The 21743-nt window shown below is 37.0% G+C and overlaps 1 protein-coding gene across 9 annotated transcripts in view; it reads left to right on the plus strand.

The window, feature by feature from the left end:
* IPCEF1 (interaction protein for cytohesin exchange factors 1) overlaps positions 1 to 21743 on the plus strand; it is a 219643-nt gene that overhangs the window by 146479 nt on the left and 51421 nt on the right. For all 9 annotated transcript variants that reach the window (XM_020986656.2, XM_020986647.2, XM_020986646.2 and 6 more), the window contains 3 exons: positions 232 to 303; positions 8315 to 8373; positions 10419 to 10507. In XM_020986656.2, coding sequence (XP_020842315.1) covers positions 232 to 303; positions 8315 to 8373; positions 10419 to 10507 — 220 coding nt within the window. The remainder of the gene's footprint in view (positions 1 to 231; positions 304 to 8314; positions 8374 to 10418; positions 10508 to 21743) is intronic.

A 21743-nucleotide genomic window follows, 5' to 3' on the forward strand; every position in this document is an offset into this window, starting at 1 on the left:
AGAATGTCTTAACTATTAACTGACATTATTTTCTTGATGACAGGAGGCATTGACTTGCACCTCTCTGTGGGAGCCAGGGAATGGAATAGGCAGCATTTAATTTGTCTGAATTATTTTTTAAACTTGAAATAGAAAGGGGGAAGGAGTATAATTTTTACTGGTATAGCTATGAATCCATCAAATTCTATTCTACATTAACTTTTCATGTATCTTTGCTGTTTTTCCTTCAAGTGCTTTTAAGATCAGCCACCCACAGATCAAGACTTTTTATTTTGCAGCAGAGAATGTGCAGGAAATGAACATGTAAGTAAATAAAACAGCTGCTTATGAATCTTTATAGGCATAAATTTTGGTGACATTTTGGCATTTTGGATGCCAAGCAAGGGTCAGGTGTTTTTTTGGTTGTTTTTGTTTTTATTTCTTACAATTCAATTTTATTTTATTTTTTGGGTTGGGCAATGGGATTAAGTGACTTGCCCAGGGTCACACAGCTAGTAAGTGTTATATGTCTGAGGTTAGATTTGAACTCAGGTCCTCTTGAATCCAGGGGTGGTGTTTTATCCACTGCACCACCTAGCTGCCTCTCAATTTCATTTAAAAAAAATTAATGAAAATCTACCTTCTCTTCCTCCTGGTGAAAAAAAAAATCCTAGTGGCACAATATGCATAGCCAAGCAAAACAAATTCCTTCATTGACCATTTCCAGAAAATTTTGTGTGTCAATCTGCATCTTGCATCCATTACTTCTCTTTCAGGAGGTGGGTAGCACGTTTTGTCATGAGTACTTTGGAGTTATGGTTGGTCATTCCATTATTGTTATTGTATACATTGTTCTTCTGGTTCTGCTTGCTGCACTTTATCAGTTCATATGAGTCTTCCCAAGTTTTTCTGAAACTGTCCCCTTCATTTTTTATGCCACAATAATATTCCCATGGGTCAGGTTTGATTTTAAGTATATTTCATATTTCTGATGCTTCTGATATTCCCAGCCTTTCTTTTCCAGAGCCTATCTGTTGTTTTCATATATTTTTTTCTGTAGAGTATGGAGGCCTAAGGGCTAGAAAAGAAAGTGGACCTGAAAATTAAGTTCTTTTAAATTAACTTGTGGGATACTTCTGCAGAAACAATAAATTAGGAAGGAGGAAACAGTGGCCATTTCAAGGTGCCACTGTTGTTAATATTATATAAGCTGTGAAAACAGAGAATTAGGAAAATGAGGCTAGATGGAACCACAAGTAAATTTCTGTTTTCAGCAGATGCCATCTGTGACATCTCAGCTGGTATTCACCATGGAGCCATATGGAAGTGGGCATTTATTAAATACTTTTTGGTTGTCACCATGAAATGCTTAAAGAAATTCTTGGCAGAATACTCCACAACCTCCTGCTATATCCCTTTGACAAACTTGCTGTTAGAAAGATTTTACTTGTAGTATAAATTTCTTTCTCTAATTTAAACCCATTTCTTTTTTCTGTCTTTTGAAAATGTACATGATAGATTCTCAGTTGGTGGCATCTCTCTGGTTTGTATCAGTGTGCAGCTAGAATGGATTTTAATTGATTGTGAACTTATATGGTGCAGCAAAACTTATAAGAGGAGATTGCCTTACTCTCTTCACATCTGATATTTGTATATTGCTTTTATATTTGTGTATTGTTTCACCTCTTTACTCCCATCACATCATATCTGATATTTGTGTATTGCTTTATTGTTTATTAAGCATTTATTTATGCCAGGGACTACCCTAGCTGCTGTACAAATACAAAAAATGAAACAATCCCTACTTTCAAGGAGCTTCCCTAGTTTCCTTATTGGTTGTGTCCAGAGGAGAAAGACCAGAATGGTGAATGGCCTTGAGATTATTCTATATGACAATTGGTCGAAGGAAATAAAGATGTTTAGTTTAGAGAAGAGAAGATTTAGTGCTTAGTAGGGGAAGGACAAGACATTGGCTCCATGTATTGGAAGAATTATCATCTGGGAGAAGCATTCAATTTTTTCTGTTTGGGTCTAGAGCTAGAGTGGATAGAGGTTGTAGAAAGGCAGATTTAAGCTTAATGTAAGGAAAATTTCCTCACAATTAATGGCAAACCTAAAATGGAAGAGGCTGCTTTGGGAGGCAATAGATTCCCATCAGTAAATGTTTAACAGCTGACTCTTCTTCACCCCCAAACAAAAAAAAATCATTGAAATTTGCATTATTAATATTTTCTCCACACTTTCTTAAGTCAAATAAAAAAAAAAACTAAATCAAGTCCCTATTTGTAGCCTTTGAAGATTTCTGAGGTATAAATTTAAGTTTTCCCTCACTAGAGGGGGTTTGTTAAGAGAACTCTCATTCTGGTAAGAACTAGGAATTCAGGGCATCTTAAAATTATTCCACTTAGACCCCTTTTCACTTTTTTGGCAGTATTGGTTGGCATTGCATGGCCCAAGGGCATTTGATTTTTATTAATTTTTGGTCATTGCACATTTGGAAACCTTTTACTGTTGCCAATTTTTCACCACCCCTATGGGGTTTGCGACCCACAGTTTAAAAAGTTCTGAGAGGTAGTTATCAACTCTTAATATCCTATGATGCTGTGACCTTCCCCTATGGTCTCTTCATACACTGTCCCCACCTTCTGTCAAATATCTATGAGGGAAAGTAGGAAAGACTTGGCTCATATCCTCTGGCTTGCCAGCACTGAGCCCAGGTCACACACTTTTGGATTGCTACCTCCCTCACCAGTAATGGATGGATCAACACTGTTCAGGTGAAGAGCAGCATGGCTCCTTAGCACAAAAAGGATGTGGGTTCCCAGTTCTACAAGGAACAAAGCAAGGGATGAGATAGCCAGGATAAAGCCCAACTTGGCTACTTACTACCTTTTGACCTTGGATAAGTACTTTAAACCTCTTTGAGAATCAATTTTCTTTGTCTAGAAAAGGAGGGGGTGTGGTTGGACCATGAGCTATAAGGTTTCTTTCTCATCCAAATCAGTGATTGATTTTATGATCTTGCCTAATATAGGATAAAGAATGGTCCCACCCAGGGCTTCTGTTTTTTTTTTTAACTTTGTTTAGTAAGTATGCAATGCTCTGAAAAAATGATAAATCAATGCTATTAATTTAGGCTGAAACCAAAGCACAGAAATTTTTAAACAATTAGGACAGTTATTACTATTATTAAACAAATTTATGGATGTTTCTGTTTTTATATCACATCATTTCCAATAAATTCTTCCTCTCTTTGCCTACTAAAGTCTTACCTTGCAACAAAGACTAAAACAAGAAAAAAAAATCTAAAATTAAAAACAATTCAATGAAACTGACCAACTCATTGACAGTAAATTGATCCTTCCACGCCCGTATTCTCCCACTTCTGCAGTGGAAGGAGGGAAGTGCATTTACCAATTCTTTTCTGTGTTCAAGCTTGGTGATTATAATTACAGAGCATTCAGTTCTTAAAAAACCTGCTTTTACTGTTTACATTGTAGCCATTGTGCCTATTGTTTCTTGAGTTTTTTTTTAACTTCTGAAGCAGTTTATACATCTCATTTCTCTGAATTATTTATATTTCTCATTCAGTTAGTGGTATTCCATTAGATTGAGGTACCACAATTTGTTCGCCAGTTGAAGGGGGCTTGATTTTATTTCTTTTCTACTAAGCAAAGTAAAAGCAGGAGTCATGAAGAAGGCTTGAATGTTAAAGTGCTTTTAATTTGTGAAAGAAATCTTAAGTACCGTTGGTTAGATTCTTCTGTGTAAGGAACATATTCTGTGCATTCGAAGGTAGAAGGTATTCTGTAAATAGTGAGGGCCAGCCCTAGACAAAGTGATGAAATTGATGAATTTTACCTTTGGTTCCCTGTCACACTAGCTATGATTCTCAATGTCCATAATCTCCCCATGATGCCTCCCACTTGACCACATTGGCCATATTAGAATAATAATAACTGCTCTTCTTCTCTCATAGGGTTGTTTTGAGCTCCCCTGAGATAATGTCTGTAAAAGATCTGGGAACAATAAAGCATTTTGCATGCATTAGTGATTATTTTCATCTGCTAGACAAAGCTCCACATCCCCAACTTCATTTTCCCCACTTTCAAATTGACCTGTACTGTCTTATTCCTTCAAGAAATCTCTTTTCCTTGTGACAATGGGTGTCAGTTAGCCAATCAGATAAACAAATCCCTGGCAATGCTTTAGCAAGATCAGAAGGAAGGGATGTTTATTCATTAAAAGAGCAAAAGTGCCCCAAGGAGACCCCATTAGATCAAAGACTATTGTGGCCCGTGGAAATTATATGTGCCATTTGAAAAGAATGATCATATTTCACCCATAATGTATTTGTTCCAAAGCAAAGAAAAATGCTGCATTCCTTCACATTTACCAGATTAAAAAAGAATTACTAAAGGAATGCAAATTAATTACTTTGTAGAAAAATGTTGCATTTCCTCATGTTTACCAAATTAAAAAATATGAAGAAGCAAGCACGTTTTAATGATTAAAAAAACACCCAACATCTGCTTGTTATGAACGAAGGATTTAATGTTTGGCTCCAGCACTGTAGTCTCTAGCAACAACTGGTTTTCTTTCTTTTTCCCCCCAACTTATTTTTACTCTAAGCTTAACAAACTTCAAATAAAATGGACATTTTGATGTACATAGAACAGAAAAAGAGTAATGTACCTGAAGCTGTAGGTCTCTATTTTGTAGGGTTTTTTTTCAGCATATAATACAGAGCAGTTGTCATGTGCAGATAAAGGCACATTTAACTTTGTCATGTCTGAAGACACTGATTCACAATCAGGTTCATACACTGCTTGGCACCTGCTTTCAGTGGGAGACTAATCTTGCTGAGTCTTGTATAACCGTATCATAAATATTGTTGAGATGGCAAAGGGGAACCCCCTCCCAAACCCCAACAACACAGCTGCCACATTAAGACACCCAGACGTCAGAACCAAGTTATAAACCTCTTTTCACTGTCATGTCAAAATACCATTCTAGTTTATATTTATTTACAAAAGTCAGAAAGGTAGCACTGAAGGTCACTGTGGGGCATGCGTGCTTTCACTCTGAGTAGCCTGATCGAGGCATTTTTTTTTAAACTCTAGGAAGGCCATAAAGAAATAAAGCAGCCTGAGATCACAAGCCTACCTAGTCCATATAGAATTATTTAAGATCCTCTTATACCTCTTCTACTATTTTGTCTGTGATATTTAGTAAGTGATTGATTCAGTGGTAATTCTGAGATGACAGAGAATCTAGCTCACTTTTGTAGCGCTCTGATTTTTAACCGGTTGATAAACCCTTCGCTAAAGTTCTCCAGGGCCTCATCAGAGTGTGTAGCATCAGGATGCAGAGTTGATTTTGGCTTCTGGTGCGCTAGGCAAATGAAGCTTACACTTAGAAGGTAGCACCTGAGCTCAAAGGTTTTGTAACTGATCCATTGACAATAGTGTTTTCTGACATGTACCTTAGCTAAGCACCCAGCAACTCATCGCTAGATTTGCCATGCGTGCAATGATGAATCTTTTCAGCTCCCACTGTTATCAAGGTTTACCAGGTCACAGAGGATTTGTGATTTGTAACAGTGGAGTGGATAACCATATTGACAAAGTCACTGCTTTTTTGAAGTATTGATGCAGAAGAAATAATGTAAATATTTCTCAAAATCAGAACAGATACACTTAACAAGAAAGAGAGACCACTTTTAGATGTCATTTCCATTTTTAGAGCTTTGTCTCCATGGGAAACGGCTTTGTTTGAGTAGCTGCATATCTATCCTAGAGGCCAGAGGGAAAAATACTTAAGGTTAATAGAAAACCCTCTTGCTTTGCAGTTATCCTCAATTTAAAAATACTTGGGGAAGTAACTGCAATAGGAAGAATCAGTTTCTAAATTCAGTCTGGGGGTAGAGAAGCAGGCTTTTCTGCCAGAGTGTCTGAAATGAGAATGCCTGGATTTTGTGCATTGATGTCTCAACACGCGTGCTATGCTAGCACACACATTCACATCAAAAGAATGTACAACAAACACCCAGGAAACATCTGTCATCTTCTCTCTCCATGGCTGTGTATCCTTTTGTGTAACCATCCATTCAACCACAAACGGATGCTTTCTTAGAGCCTTAATATTTTAGAAAATTCTTGGTGAAGGGAATGATCTAAGTCAGTGAGTTCTAGAACTCAGTAGTCAAATAAAAGATCTTAATCAAAAGCCATTTTCTCATAATTGGTTACTGTTTTGTATACATTGGTGATTGAGGCTGTGATATACCCTTTCTCTTTATTGACGATAGTGCAGTGGATAGAACACCAGACGTGGAGTCAGAAAGACACGAGTTCAAATTGAACCTCAGATATTTATTAGCTATGTGACCCTGTAAATCTGTAAAATGAGTTGGAGAAGAAAATGGCAAACCAGTCCAGTATCTTTGCCAAGAACAACAACAACAACAACAACAACAACAACAACAACAACAACAACAACCACCCTCCCCCCCCCGCCAAAACCCAAATGGGGTTACGAAGCATTAGACACGACTGAAAATGAGTAAACAACAATAACATCGATGGATGAGGACTAATAGATGTATGGTGGTGGTGGTGGTTATTTTTTTTTCTGCTGAAGCTCTGGTAAATTACTATGCTTTTATGAACTGGGAAACCCCTTCCTTATTTCCATGAACTTGTCTCACAACTTGAGATTCTTTTTTTTTTTTTTACCATTTCAACTTTTTATTGCTTGATCCATATGGGACGAAACAAAACAAGACCCTCACATTATCAGCAAACTCAGATGCCATTATGAAGTTTCTAAATAGACTAATTCCATGTTACCTTATCACTCCTGAGCAGACAGCGATCAGGTTCTCATGTCATCATGTTGGGGCTGGCATCACTTTTCTCTTCAAATGTCCATCAGAGTGATTTCTCTCATTAGAGTATAAACTTTGTGCAAGTGGGTACTGTTTCATTTGTTGTATTTGTACCTCATAGCTCCTACTACATGGTTCATGGCAAGTTCTTAAATGCTTGTTGATTGCTTGATCGTTGAGGTGGTAGTTCTATGGAAACCACTATGGTTACCTTTATCCTACTGCTGGCATGATTCAGAGTTGGCTAAAAATAAGATGTGGAAGATAGAGATTATTTGCCATGCTAGGGAAACTCTTGGTTTCTTTTCTCTTTCTTTCCTTTGGTTTCTGTCTCTCTTTTTATTTCTTCATTCGTTCATTCCTTCCTTCCTTTTCCTTCCTTTCTTCCAGACATTTTGATATGCCTCAGTGTAACATGGTGCTGGAATGTTAATAAGCATAATCCTAATTGAGTTTGACCATGTCTAGCATTATCATAGAATCTTAGATTTTAGAGCTTGAAGAAAATTCTGAGATGATGTATTCTCATCTTTTCCTCTTATTGACCTGAAAACCATGATGTGGAGAAGTTAAATGACTTTCCCGAGGCCTCGTACAGGTAGTAAGGGACAGGACTGAGGTCTTAATCTAGGTCATCTACTCTAAGAATAATGTCATTTTGTTTCTAGCTGAAATTTTGAAAATGAGGCACTGAGGGAATGTTTCCTCATAGGAACACATCTCTACTTAAAACAAAGTAAATGGAAAACAGGATCTTCAAATGTTTGCATTTTATTTAACTTTTCAAAAACTGTATCTTTCATAAATTAAGGGATACCGTAAATTAAGTCATAGTCAGATTTTAGCAATTTAGTAATTAAATGTGGAAATATCTTAAAAGTATTATGTACACCCCAAGTCTTCCCAAAGAGAACTATCTAGTCAGTTGAAGTCAAGGAGATGTAACTTTGATGATCAGTTGAGTCAGGTATTTAGAATTTGAGGCGATGATGAATTATTGGAATGGACATTTTTAAAAGAAGTTATGTTTGGTCTTAGCACTTTAGGTCTTTCCCCTAGAAAGCTGTGCAACCTCATTGCTGCTCTGAACCAATTGGCCAGCTGTTGTTCACAATCAAGGATGGCCTGAATGCAAAAGTTATGAGAATGCTTTAGGCTCCCATTTTGTAGGGTTATATGAAGGTTGTATATCTACATCAATATACTACCAGGAAAAAAAATCCTCTCAAATTATTGCCTTTTGCTATTCCCATACAGATATTGGGTAGAAATTGGGATTCACTTTAGCACCAGAACTGAAGTAATCTCTTGCTGCAGATGTTTGGGGAAGAAGACCCAGTGAGGGGGTTTGAAGCTGGGGTGCCAATTTGGTGTGGGGGCATCGGGCTTCTCTATGACCATTAAAGTTTGTCTTAACAAATTTTTGCTTTCTATTTTGAATTTTAGGTGGTTAAATAAGCTTGGGTTAGCTGTAATCCGTCTTGCATCCACAGGAAAAGAAGAAGGTATGCTTTATTTTAAACCTATGGGTATTTATAGTGGGAGGTGATTAGGTGATGGAAATAGAATGGGCCTGATGCAAGTGAAATGTGCGTATCACATTTGAATTTGACCTTCCTTAAAATTAGAGAGAAAGAGAAGGAAAGAGGAAGAACCAAAGGAAGAGGGGAAAGAGGGAGGAATAGAGATGAAGAGGGAAAGGAAAGGAGCAGATAGATGAATGTACTGTACCAGTTTATATTGTCTATAAGTATGTTGTTACCCTTACTTCACCCACATAGTAACTATTAGTTTCACTGGCACTGAAAGTAATTGCCAGTATAAATGTTTTATTTCCCTGCTTCTGTAGTTATGACAGCTCAGACTCAGACAGACACCCCTTTTGCTGATCTAGTCATGCTCTCAGCCCGACAACATTCCATCCTACGGTTTCCTCTGTTGTATTTTAGCATATGTGCTAGGTGGGTATGCTGCTAATTCCTGAAAGAATGGGCTAATAAAGGGATGCCAGGACCTGAAATGGTGCTGGTAGGAAGTCACATTGCATGGGTCTACCTAGAACTTTCATATTTCAAAAGACTTAAGAGTCTCTAGTCCTTTCCAAATAATCACTGCATTTTAGTTCTTGACCTGGGGTCTGTGAAACTATTAAAATTTTTTTCCTAGCTATATTTTCATGTGATTGATTTTTTTGTAATATATATTTTATTTTATGCATTTACAATATTATTCTAAAAAGGGGTCTGCAGGCTTCACCTGACTCCCAAAGGGGTTCATGACACAAAGAATTTTAAGCAGCCCTGCACTAGAAGGAGCCAAGAACAAAATTTAAACTTTTAAACACAAAGGATAGAATCTCCAACCTAGAAATGGAAAGATTCTCCCTCTCCAGACCCATTTGCTGCAGCTGCCTATTCTTACCTGATCTTTTTTCTTCTTCTTCCTTCCCCAACCCCCTTTTTTAAAGGCCCTCAAATATATACAGACAAAAATTAGAAAGAGTTTCTGGAGAATTAGATAATGAGTTCAGTATTATGAGAAATATTTGTAACCCTTCAGAGAATTTAGCATCTACAAAGTTTTCCAAAATACACACATAGTATTAAAAAAACCCCCAAAGGATTTTTATGTCAAGTATAACTCAAGATAAATACAGATCTGCCAAGAGAATTGTAGAATACTTCATACAGGGATAAACATTAATGATCACTCAATAATGTCTATGAACTGCATACAATTGTACCTTTTCAATATGTTCCTAAAACCACAATCCTTCCTCAAGTCACCCAGGACCCTTGGGGCCCCCTGAGCACTCAAACTGTGTGTAGCACCATCCCTTGGACAGCAGTGGTATATTGTAGCTGAGAGAAAACAAATACATGCTGTTATTTCATACAGGCCAAAGGCAAAGTGGAGATGGGGAAAGGGCATAAAAGGATGGTGCAGCCAACCAAAAAACTCACAAATTGATTGGCTTGATGGTTAGCTGTGGTCATCAACTGGGCATTTGTGACAGTCTTCCTGCTGGGAGAGCAGGAGTGCTGGGCCAGAGTACTACTCCACCCGGGCTGTCACTATGAACTGTTTTCTCTTATCACCATCTTGGCAATTTCAGGCTTCCCAATAGCGAGGCTGGTGATAGAGACCAGGAAAATTAACTTTGGAGAGGGAATTCTGTCTCCCCTCTGCCTTACTTTATACAATAGCTTATAGAATCTATCCTACAGGGTGGACAGATGGCAAGAAGAGTTTTCTGCTTGTGGTCTTCTTTGCATTTCAAGTGAAATTAAGAGGATCTGAAAGACTTGTTCTTACCTGATCTTAAAACCATTTAAAGAAACCCAACACAATGAAACCAGCCCACTCACTCCATTTTTGTAGGCAGATCCCTAGGCATGACATTTTATGCAAGAGAAATGAATTTGGTGTGTGTTGACCTTTGCAAGAAAAATGGCCAGAAAAATATCTTAGCTGATGCTTTATGGAATAAGCAGTGGTGATTTATAACCCCCCCCCTCAAAACAATTGAACACTTCCATTTTCATTGCAGAATGCTACAGTGAAAGTGAACATGAGGATCCCGAAATAGCTGTGGAGACGCCACCCCCTCCCTACTCTGCTGAGCCTCCATCGCATTTGGTGTGTGTAATAGTAATTAGCCTGCTTGTCATTGCTACAGTGGCATTAACGTCATCCCACCCTCTTTGTATAATGTATCGATGACTAATAACTTTTAAGTGATGCAGTAACTTAATGTGTCTACCAAATGGGCAGGTGTTTATTTAGTCATTTATAACCTTGTGGTCCTCCTGGATGCCGATTTGCAGCTTTCTCCATGGCAACACACTGATATGACAAACTCAGCATCTGTGTGCATAAGTGAGTACCTCAGATATGTCATTCTTTCTAAGAGGAGAGTGCAGAGGACTCAGACCACCAGAATATTAAAAGCTTCCGTTTACCAATTCAAAACCAATTTAGATTGATAATGAAGAGCTCCAGTACTGAAAAAAGTCTTTTAATCTGGATCACACTTGTAACACATATTAGAAGTAATGGTAATAACTCTGCTTATTTGTGTGACAACAAAGTGCTGGACTCCAAGTTAGTGACTTAATAAGCATATTTAAAAATATATTTTTATTGATACCTTTTGTTTTTGCCTTGCCTATATTGCTCAATAAGTACTTAGTAGGTAAATATAGGTTTACATAAAAACAAGCTTGTGTGTATTTTCAGTTGCCCAGCCATACTTATCAAACCACTTCCTCACTAACTTGCTTCCAAGGCTCCTACTTACATGACTTGTCTAAGAATACAGAGCTTTATATCAAAACTCATGTATGCTTAAAATCCATCCCCAAATAAACTCTCATACACACTCAGTATAAGGAAATGAGAACATCAAAAACGGTTAAATTTTGTTCCGGGTCATTTTATGCTTTGTCTTAGACCCTATGGAAATTCTTTTAGCTTCTGGGCATATAGGGGACTTCTGGTTGTCATTTACAGTGTTGGTTTAATAAAGCTGTTCCCTCTGGGGCATCAGTCTTGTACTTTCCTTATCTAAGGGTTTATTTAATTTGCTTCTTTTAGCAATAATATTTGCAATTTTCATAGTTTGTCAGAAAGGGACAATAGACAAATCATAGATCTAGAACTGTAATAGAGCCCTTTTTTCCACATGGGGAAACTGAAGCCCAGATGGTTTAAGTGACTTGCCCGAGTCATGGCTGTGTGGGCCAATTGGTAAGGTTCAGCTGCTGAGATCAGAAAGTGTCACTTTTTATCAGTCAACAAGCTTTTTTAAAGCATTTGCTATGTGACAAACACTGTGCTAAGCTTAGATGATACAAAGAAGAAGCAAAAACAGTCTCTGTCCTCAAGGCACTTATATTCTAATGGGGGAGACAGAATGTAAAAAAAAAAATCCCACTCACAAAAGCTACAAAGAATGAAGATAATCTTAGAAGGGAGGCTCAGATGACTGTGGGTGGAAAGGAGGGATGGACAGATATCTCTCTTTACAGTTAAACTTATGCAACAGTCGCACACCAGTGGTTAAATAATGAGGTTTTTCAGATTGACTTATGATACAAAGGAATATCTTTAATAATAGGTTATCATTTCTTAACTGACTTCTAGCTGTGCCGAATCTGAGTCTTTTACCCCTTGAAAATCAGTAGTAGTCTTGTTGAGTACCTTCTCTCTTGAAATCTACCTAATTTTACCTGAATTACTAATTTTTCCTTCATAGCTTATCTTTTAGTTTATTTCTCATTAGAAATAATCATTCTCTGACTTGTTAGGAAGATACCTAGATGCTTTTCTCGGCTTGACCCCTGCATTTGCTCATTTCTGTCCCTTTACTTTGCCGGGGAGTGAAGAAGCTACTTGAAAAAAAAGACAGCATTTCTTCTAGAAACATAAGACCTAGGTTTTTCTCTCATTCCAGTCATTTCTGATTTCTCCCTTTTTTCTCTGTGCAATTTCCCCCTTTTCCTTCTGATTCTTTTCATCTGATGATTGTCATTTACAGTTTTAGCAGCCATTCTGACAGGTTTGCCTGGGGAAAAAAAGTATGCATTTTAAAAAGTCACAGAATCCCTTATGACAAAACAAAAAGAGAAACATGCTAAGTACTTCATCACAGTTTGCTTTGATGTTACAGCATTGCCATTCACTCAACTTTGTTGCTTTTTCCAATCATGATAGGTAGTATTTATATGATACCTTTAAGATTTGCAAAGTACTTTACATATGTTACCTCATTTGATACTTACTTACATCAGCTCTTTGAATTAGGTGCTGTTATTATCCTCATTTACAGATAAGGAAACTGAGGCTAAGAGGTTAAATGACTTACGCGGGATTACCAAATTATTAAGTGTCTGAGACAGGATTCGGATTCAGTCTTCTTGACTCTACATCCAGTACTCAAAGAACTTTTTGATGGTAAAGGTTAATATCCGTTTGAATGAGTTACCAAAAGAAATGAGGATATCACATTCCTTGGGCAGGATAAGCATGTATCTGTAGTTTCCCAGAATCTTAGAGGCTGGTTAGTCCAAATCCATACATGAGCAAAAATGCCTTCTGTGACTTCTCTGACAAAGTCATCCATGTTGTTCAATCATTTTCAGTCATGTCTGGCTCTTTGTGACCTCGTTTGGAGTTTTCTTGGCAAAGATACTGGAATGATTTGTCATTTCCTTCTCCAACTCATTTTATAGATGAAGAACTGGGGTAAAACAGGGTTAAATGACTTGCCCAAAGTCACACAGTTAAGTGTCTGAAGCCAGATTTGAATTCAGGAAGATGAATCTCCCTGACTCCAGACCTCAAGTTCTATCCACTGCTCCAGTTAGCTGCCCCAGTCATCAATACTACCCTTTAAAAGTTTCCAGTGAAAACCTGTACGATATATATTATCAAGTATTATGACAACCTCTGCAATGCTAGTGATGTAATAACATTAGATGATTTTAGTCACAATACCTTCAGGGATCCTAGTCCCAAGACATCAGTAAATTAGCAGTAGCATCTACTTGGTAGAAAGAGCCTCAGTTGAGACTTCCTTGGCAGATTATAATAGTTATGAAGCTTCCAAAGAGATCGTTGGATCAATTAGATAAATGTTGAACAGTTTTGTTTCGCTTTTTCAGAAGAACACCATCTTCCATCTTCCAGATTTCCCTGACCAGATTTTGTTTTCATTTTATCCTGTTTGTGAATAACACACATGGAAAGCATTGGGTTGAAATAATATTAAGTGTTTTGTTTGAACAAATGAAATTTATAAAATGTAATTAGCCCTGAGCCAGAGAGCTAAACTAGTCAGGATTTGGCTCAGTCTCTTGTGGGTCAGTTATAATTTTAGTAGAAATAGTAAGGCTGACATGAATAGAGGAAGAAAGCAAAAAGTGCTACATTTTTTCCAAAACTACTTTTCCTGAAAAATTTCCAATTATTATTTTTTGAAGGGAAAGTATGAATAAAATGCTATAAGAGGCTTATGTTTTTCTACTGTATCTCTTACTCCCTTCAAATAGTTAAAACAACTTATGTAACTGGAAATTTGAAAGTAGAATCATCTATGGTATTTGACAATATCTTTTCTCCATTCTCTGATGTGTCCTTTATTCACTGATGTCTTAAGTGATTTGCCTGTGGTGATGAAAATAAAAATTTAATATCGCAGTGTTCACATATGCTAAATAAAGTCTATAGAATTTAATCAATGAACCAACAAGTGTTTGTACCTAAATGGCTTATGTCATCAATAAAGGTTTTATTAAGTTTGTCTTGACTTTGTGTCTAGTTAGGGTTACCATATTCCATCAAAATTAAAAATGTAATTGGTTCTCCTTGTGAATATGGTGGTTTGTGATAGAAATAGGAAGGTAATCTGTCTTGCAGTCTAGTTTCTCTCTTTGATCAATAAGTTTTATCTCACTTTGCACTTGGATTGGTGGCATTTGTTATTAGTTTTTGAAAAGTTAAATACCTGTGTACTGATTGGATTAAATTAGAAGAATCAGTTCTGATTTGGCAGAGTTGCCTTATGTAGACATATTATCCTGAATTTTTGTAATGTGAGTTGCAACCATACCTAATATGTTTTGCAAGAAAGCAAAATAATACTACCTTACTCTAAGTCATGTATGTGTGTATATGTGTATTACATATGCATATTTTTCACGAAAGGAGATTTTTTAAAAAAGAAAAGTTCAAGTACTTCTTTGTTGTCTTGCAACTTTTTAGGTAGGTTTAAAATATTCCAGGCATACAAATTTTTATATTGGTTATCAACATTTATATCAATATGTTTGAAATTTAATAACTTAAAATATATTACATATGCTATCTAACCTCATCTGAGCCTTATGGATCTATATGGTTTGTTGACTCCATAGCAAATTTCCTGTGGTGTTTTCCCAAATCTACTTCCTTCAGTCCTCCAACACTATTCCTTTCCTATTGACTCTCTACAGTTGGTTTCATTTCTTGCTTTACTGAAAAAACAAAAACAAAAAACAACACACCAGACCATCAAAACAAAAAAATTTCCCAAAGCTATCTAACATAAACTCCATTTCCCTTATCAATGCCATACAATTTTTCTAAACTCTCAACCATCTTTTCCTCATATTTCATATTTCCTCATCTTTTCTCTCATATTTCAGAGTAAGAAATTTATTAATCTTTCACAAGATATTCTGCTCTGTCTTTGCTTTTGATCCTATTCCTTGTAATCTCATTCAGGGCCTTTTCCCATCAATCATACCCTCTCCTTTGAGTCTTCACTCTCTCCCATTAAATGGCTTCTTTCTTTTTGCTTGCAAACATTCTCAGTTCTCCCCAGTCAAAAAAAAAAACTTCACCTTCAATTTTTGCTCTTCCTCATCTCATAGTCCTGTCTCTTTTCCTCCTTTCCTGGTCAAATTTCTTGAAAGAGTAGTCTATGCTCATTGCTTTCATTTTCTTATCACCCACTTCTTTGCACCTTGCAAAGATGAAACATTACCCACATTCATTATACGGATACTTCTCATAAAGTCATTTCCTTGTTGCCAAATCTAGTTATTTTCTCTTCTCATTCTCCTTGCCTTCTCTATGTTGTTTGGTAGTTCAACACCTCCTTTGAAATCTTTCGTCCCTTGCTTTTCTTGCTGATGCATTATCTGGTTCTGCTTCCATCTCTCTTTATGGCCACTACATCTTGTCTCTTTCGGTGGATCCTCTTTTTTCTCTCTAAATTCCTTTGTGTTTTGCCTTCAGTGCTCTTTTCTCCTGGGTATATACTCTCTCCTTTAGTTATCTCATCCATTTACAATCACAGAATCTCAAGTTAGAAGAGACATCAGAAGCCAGCTAGTCCAACCTGTGGGTAACAGAAATCACCTCTACACCATATCTGATAAGGCATCAGCCACTTTTGCTTTGACGAATTCCAGAAGAGGGAAATCTACTACATTGTGAAAAAGTCCATTATATGTTTGGTTAGCTCTAATCCTTAGGACATTTTTCCTTTACATCTAATCCAAATTTTCATCTTAGCCCGTGTTCTTATGCTTCCTTCTGGGGCCAAGTAGAGTAAGTCTTATCTGTCTTCAAATGACAACTCTTCAGCTACATTAAATAGCCATCATCTTCACCCTAGACTGATTTTGAATCCCCATTATCCCATATTATCTCTCACCACTTAACACATTCTGTTTTATATTTTATTTGTGTACCTTATCTTCTTCTTTTTATATTAGGGGATCCTCCTGGATGAAGACTGTGTCTTACTCATTTTTATATTCCATATGCCATTATGCCATAGTATCTTGAATACAGTAGGTACTCAGTAACTATTTGAATGAGTAAATGAGTTAATGGATGGATGAAATGTAAAATTCTTTCACTGGGTTAGAACTGCACTTTTAATAAAAATGTTTATTTTCCAATATATAAGTGCAGGCAAGTTGTTTCTAGCCTTAGATGTTAACTTGAATTTTGCAATGTTATTTTAAAATCTGTATCACAGTGCAGATTTTTCTGCATGAAAATGAACTTGGTAACTAAATAATGCATTTCTATAGGCCTAATACTTTTTAGCAAAGAGGCTTACAGAATTCAGCACAAAGAATTTAAGTGCCTTGTCCAACATTCCGTGGAGAATTAATGGAAAACATAAAAATAAAACCCTAGGCCCATATTCTCTGGTTGTATTTCCATAGCTAAAATAATTGGTCACTTCAATGAATTCAGGGTGGGGGAAATGATGAAATTAATTTGGGGATCAGTAAATAATCTGATTGAACATGGCATTTATCAGGAACTACCTTGAATCCATTATATCTCCAACTGGGATATACATTTATTCATGCTTTAATTGTATTTTTATCCTTGAACAAAGCATGCATGTGCCACACATTTATTGAATGGATAAATGAATGATTATTGTGCCACTATGCAGATGGAACCATAGTCATCTCTACTCAGAAATTTTACCCAAATTAACAATAACATATTTCATAAACCTTTATATTCATTTTCTCATTTGCCGCTCAAAACATCCCTGTTCTTGTTGGTTGGGCAAGAATTATGATCTTCATTTCATGAGTGAGGAAGCTGAGATCCTGACACATATTTATTTGCAGGCAGTCAACTAGCATATGTTAAACACCTGCTATGTGCCAGCTACTGTGCTAAGTGCTGGCAATACCAAAAAAGCAAACAAACAAACAAAAAAAACCCAACCAAAAACCAAAGCAAAACCGAAGGGCCAAAATCAGTCCCTGCTCTCAATGAGCTCCCGGTTTAATGGGGAGACAACATATAAGCAATTATGTATCAGCAGCATAAATTGGGGATTGTCTCCTAGGGAAGTCACCAAAATTAAGGAAAGCCTGCTTAAGTAGGTTATGACTTTAGGCAAGAATTGAAGGAAGCTTTGGAAGCTAGGAGGCAGACATGAGGAGGGAGAGTGTTCCAGGAATAGGGGATGGCCAGTGAAAATGCTGAGTCAGGAGATGCAGTGTCCTGTTAGATGAAAATCAAGGAGACCAGTGCTTTTGGATTGCAGAGTATGTGAGGTGAGATTAGGGAGCCCTCCTAAGGACACCTAGGAATGTAGTTGCAGAGCTAATATTAGAATCAAGCCTGTCTCATTCTTTTTCTAATGTCCTTTCCATTATACCATCAAGGAAACAAACACCATTTTTCCCAGTTAGAAGTCATTATGTTGTTCAGTTGTTTTTCAGTTGTGACTGACTCTTCATGACCCCATTTGAGGTTTTCTTAGCAAAGATACTGGAGTAGTTTGTCATTTCTTTTCTAGTTCATTTTACAGATGAGGAAACTGAAGCAAACAGGGTTAAGTGACTTTACCAGGCTCCCACAACTAGTAAGTGTCTGAGGCCAGCTTTGAATCCAGGAAGATGAGTCTTCCTGATTCTAGGTCTGGTGCTCTAACCACTGTACTACCTAGCTGCCCTAGAAGTAGTTATTAACTAGTCTTATATTCAGTGATTTGACCACAAACCAGTGAAGGAAAATAGGTTGTCTCTTACCCTTTGCCATTTAGTTATACTTAGTTTCCTGTTTCTCTTTTGTTTTTCTTCTTTATGTTGGCTTTGACTAATTTCTCCTACAGTTTGTGTGTTGACTCATGCCTTCCTGATTGTAGGCTCTCAGTGCTTCTGTTTGATTAATTTTCACAAGATCAGTTTCATGTTTTCAAATAGCTCAAGGGGAAAGAACTTGCCTTTAGCTGATGGTTGAACCAAGTTTCTTAAATAAATAGAAGTATCATTTACTTGGGAATAAAAAATGTTTTGAAAACAAGAGAATGTGGAGAGAAAGAAATTTTGTCTAATTTGGCTTTAAATAGCGCTAGTCAAATAAAAAAATGGCATGCTTTCTAAAACAGATCTTTTCAATTTTACTTATGTTTTCATGAGGGAAAAGTGGGATTACTTCAGATTTAATTGGCCATACATGACCCTCAGTCTATACTTAAAATTTCTTTTGGTTTCTTTGACATCTGGAAGAAGTTTTTTGAGTTAAATTTCTTCAGTCACAGCGGTTAGAAATGGGTAGACCTGCCTGCCGCAAATGTCCAGGACATGTTAAGTTACAAAGCCTTGTGGGCAGGGTACATTCATATTTGTTCTACTACTGGATATGTAGATGAGCTAAGACAAAGAAGAAGTCATCTTGGGCAAGTCAGTTTCCTCCTTTGTTAAAAGAGGGGATATGATGCAATATTTTATAAGGTCATTTGGTGATCCTATCTGTGTAAATCCAATATTGATTACTCTGTGTTTCTGCCAAAGGAGAAAGTTACAGAGGTTCAGTGAATGGGCATCTGATAGGTGCATCATTGACTCTTGATAAAGGCATGATTCCATAAGGAATCCAGATGTCTAGTCTCTTCTCTGATGAGTCATAGATTTTCTTGTAACTTCAAATTTTGCACTGAAATGTTTATGATGCTTTGAACGAATAAATCATATTGAATCCTTGCTGGGGAAAGAACATTTGGCCAAAAGCTATCTGGGCATCTGGTAGCTATAAACTTCAAGCCCCAATTTAATTTGGATTTTGTAAATGTTTCTCTGTTGCTTTTACAATAGATTTACATGAAATAGGCAATAGATCTACATGAAATTTATCCTTGGCAGACAAAGTTAAAGTCTCTTCTTTTCCTTCTATTTGTGTTCTTCTTCAATGTCCTACTACCTTTTTTTTTGCCTTCCTCTGTTATTCTTGGTCCCCTGTTCTTTTCCTTCCCTTCCTCCCTTCCTCCCTCTTTCCTCCCTGCCTCCCTCCCTCTTTTCTTCCTTCCTTCCTTCCTTCCTTCCTTCCTTCCTTCCTTCCTTCCTTCCTTCCTTCCTTCCTTCCTTCCTTCCTTCCTTTGCTTCTCTTTATATCAATATGCAAATAATCCTACAAATCTTAAAATAAATTGAGTGTTAACACTGACATTGTGTCTATGTGCAATCAATAATATTGATTTATACTTATCTAGCACCTTGAGGCTTACAAATTAGTTTGTAAGTAGCTAGTCTGATCCTCCCCATAATCCTATGAAGCAGGTCATGCAAAAACTATTAATTGCCATTTTACAGATGAGAAAAGTAATTTCCAAAGAGAGTAAGCCCTTTGTATAATGTCACCAACAGGAAAGTGCTTGTACCATAATAGATTTTGAGTTAGAAGGAACCTTAGAGGTCATCTAGTCGAACCCCTTCAGTTTACAGTTGAGGAAACCAAGGCCCAGAGAGGTTAAATGATTTGCCAAGGCCACACAGGTAATAAGTGGGTAGAGTTGGGATTCAAATCCACACCCTCTGGTTTCAAATCTAAGGCCTTTTCTATTCTTCCACTCTTTCGTAAATACTGCTTACCAAAATTATAGACATTTAACACACATTTTCTAGTTCTTTGAGCAGGATTTTCTGGTTTTGGCTGTCTTAAGGCAGCTAGGTGGTGTGTCAGAGCTTTGCAGTGGGGATCAGGAGGACTTGATTTCAAACCACGATTCAGATACTTCTTGGCTATGTGACTCTGGCTGGCCTCTTTTTGTCTGAGTTTCCTCATCTGTAAAATGGAGACGATAATAATAGCACCTGTCTCCCAGGGTTGTTGTGAGGACCAAATGAGAACACCATTGTAAAACTCTTTGGAAAGTATACATAAATGCTAGCTATTATTAATGTACTTATGAGGAATGTTGTCAAAAATCCTTGTAAAGTTGGAACCTTGGCAAGCTCTGCTTTCATCACATGAGAAAAGCATCAGCAGGAGCCACAGGAAAAGCTTTCTCCTGATCTCTATTTAGAATAGGAAGTAGAACATGTAGCCATAGCACGATACAAAAATAACTTGCAACAGGACATGACATTGCATTGAACTGGAATGAAGCATAGTTTAATATTTGCTGATATTAATTGTTCTAGATCCTGCCAATGGATAAGCTTTTCTTGGAGTGTTATTTGGACATTCCGCTCAGGATGAAGTAACTCCTATATATCATTGCAGTGTCATTCAGCAAATTGCTTCTCTTTGGCACTAAAGGGTCCTGAGTGTCCAAGCAAATTGATATACTGCTTCCTCTGTCTCACAAAGGTATGCAGAGAAGGAATTTTTCATATGTACACAAATTTATTTTTATTGAGAAAGATGAGTCAATTTAAGTTCCTAACCAAATGCTTCTATGATCTGTCATTTTTAACTCCTTGGGAAAAGGTTCTAGATCAGGGGTTCATAACTGTTTTTGTGTCATGGACTCCTTTGAACATCTGATGTAGTGAAGCCCATGGACCCCTTCTCAGAACAGTGCTGTTAAATGCATAAAGGAAAATACATAGGATTACAAAAGAAACAAATTACATTGAAATATAATTTCAAAATGGAGGCAGCTAGATAGCATAGTGGATAGAATGCTAAGCCAGAGTCAGCAAGACCTGAGTTCAAATCCAGCCCCAGATACTTACTAGTTGTGTTTTCTTGGGTACACCCCTTAACCTGTTTGCCTGTTTTCTCATCTGAAAAATGGGTATAATAATAGCACCTAATTCATGTTGTGAGGAATAAATGAAATAATATTTCTAAAGTGCTTAGCATGGTACCTGTACATAGCCTATATAAATGCTAGTTATTTTAATTGTAATATGACATTCTATCAGCTAATAGAAAATATAGTTATGTTATATAATTATGACAATGTTATATAATTATTGTTAATTTGAAGTTATCAAATTGTTTTAAAATGCAAGTTCACAGACCCCAAGTTAAGAACATCTTTTAAATTTTTTGGCATGCCACATGGCTAGTATGTGGTCAGTTAAGAATATACTGAACTATCTGGCATTTCTGACCTTCACCCTTAGAGCCTAGAATAGGGCTGAGGGATAATGGATATAGGTAGGGCTGGAAGACACCTCAGTGGTCATCCATTTCAACTTCCTCTGTTTTAAAGGGGGGCTGGTCACTCTTAGGATATATTAGGGTCTGCTATCTACTTTGAGAGGAACTGGGCAGATAATAATTTGGTCATGTCCAACTCTTTGTGACCCCATTTGCGGGTTTTCTTGGCAAAGATACTGAAGTGGTTTGCCATTTTCTTCTCCTGCTCATTTTGTAGATGAGAAACTGAGGCAAATGGGGTTAAGTGACTAGCCCATGGTCCCATAGCTAGTAAGTGTCTGTAGCCAGATTTGAACTCAGGAAGATGACTCTTCTGACTTCAGGCCTGGCATTCTATCCACTGCACCACCTATGTGCCCTAGATAATAATTCAGTCTGTGACTTAATGACTTCTTTGTTACTGTTAGCTAATCTCAATGGGAACTACATTTTTTATGAGACAGTAGTGGTAAAT

The sequence above is a fragment of the Phascolarctos cinereus genome, unplaced genomic scaffold (genome assembly GCF_003287225.1).
Source record: "Phascolarctos cinereus isolate Bilbo 61053 unplaced genomic scaffold, phaCin_HiC Scaffold_5;HRSCAF=322, whole genome shotgun sequence".
Classification (NCBI taxonomy): domain Eukaryota; kingdom Metazoa; phylum Chordata; class Mammalia; order Diprotodontia; family Phascolarctidae; genus Phascolarctos; species Phascolarctos cinereus.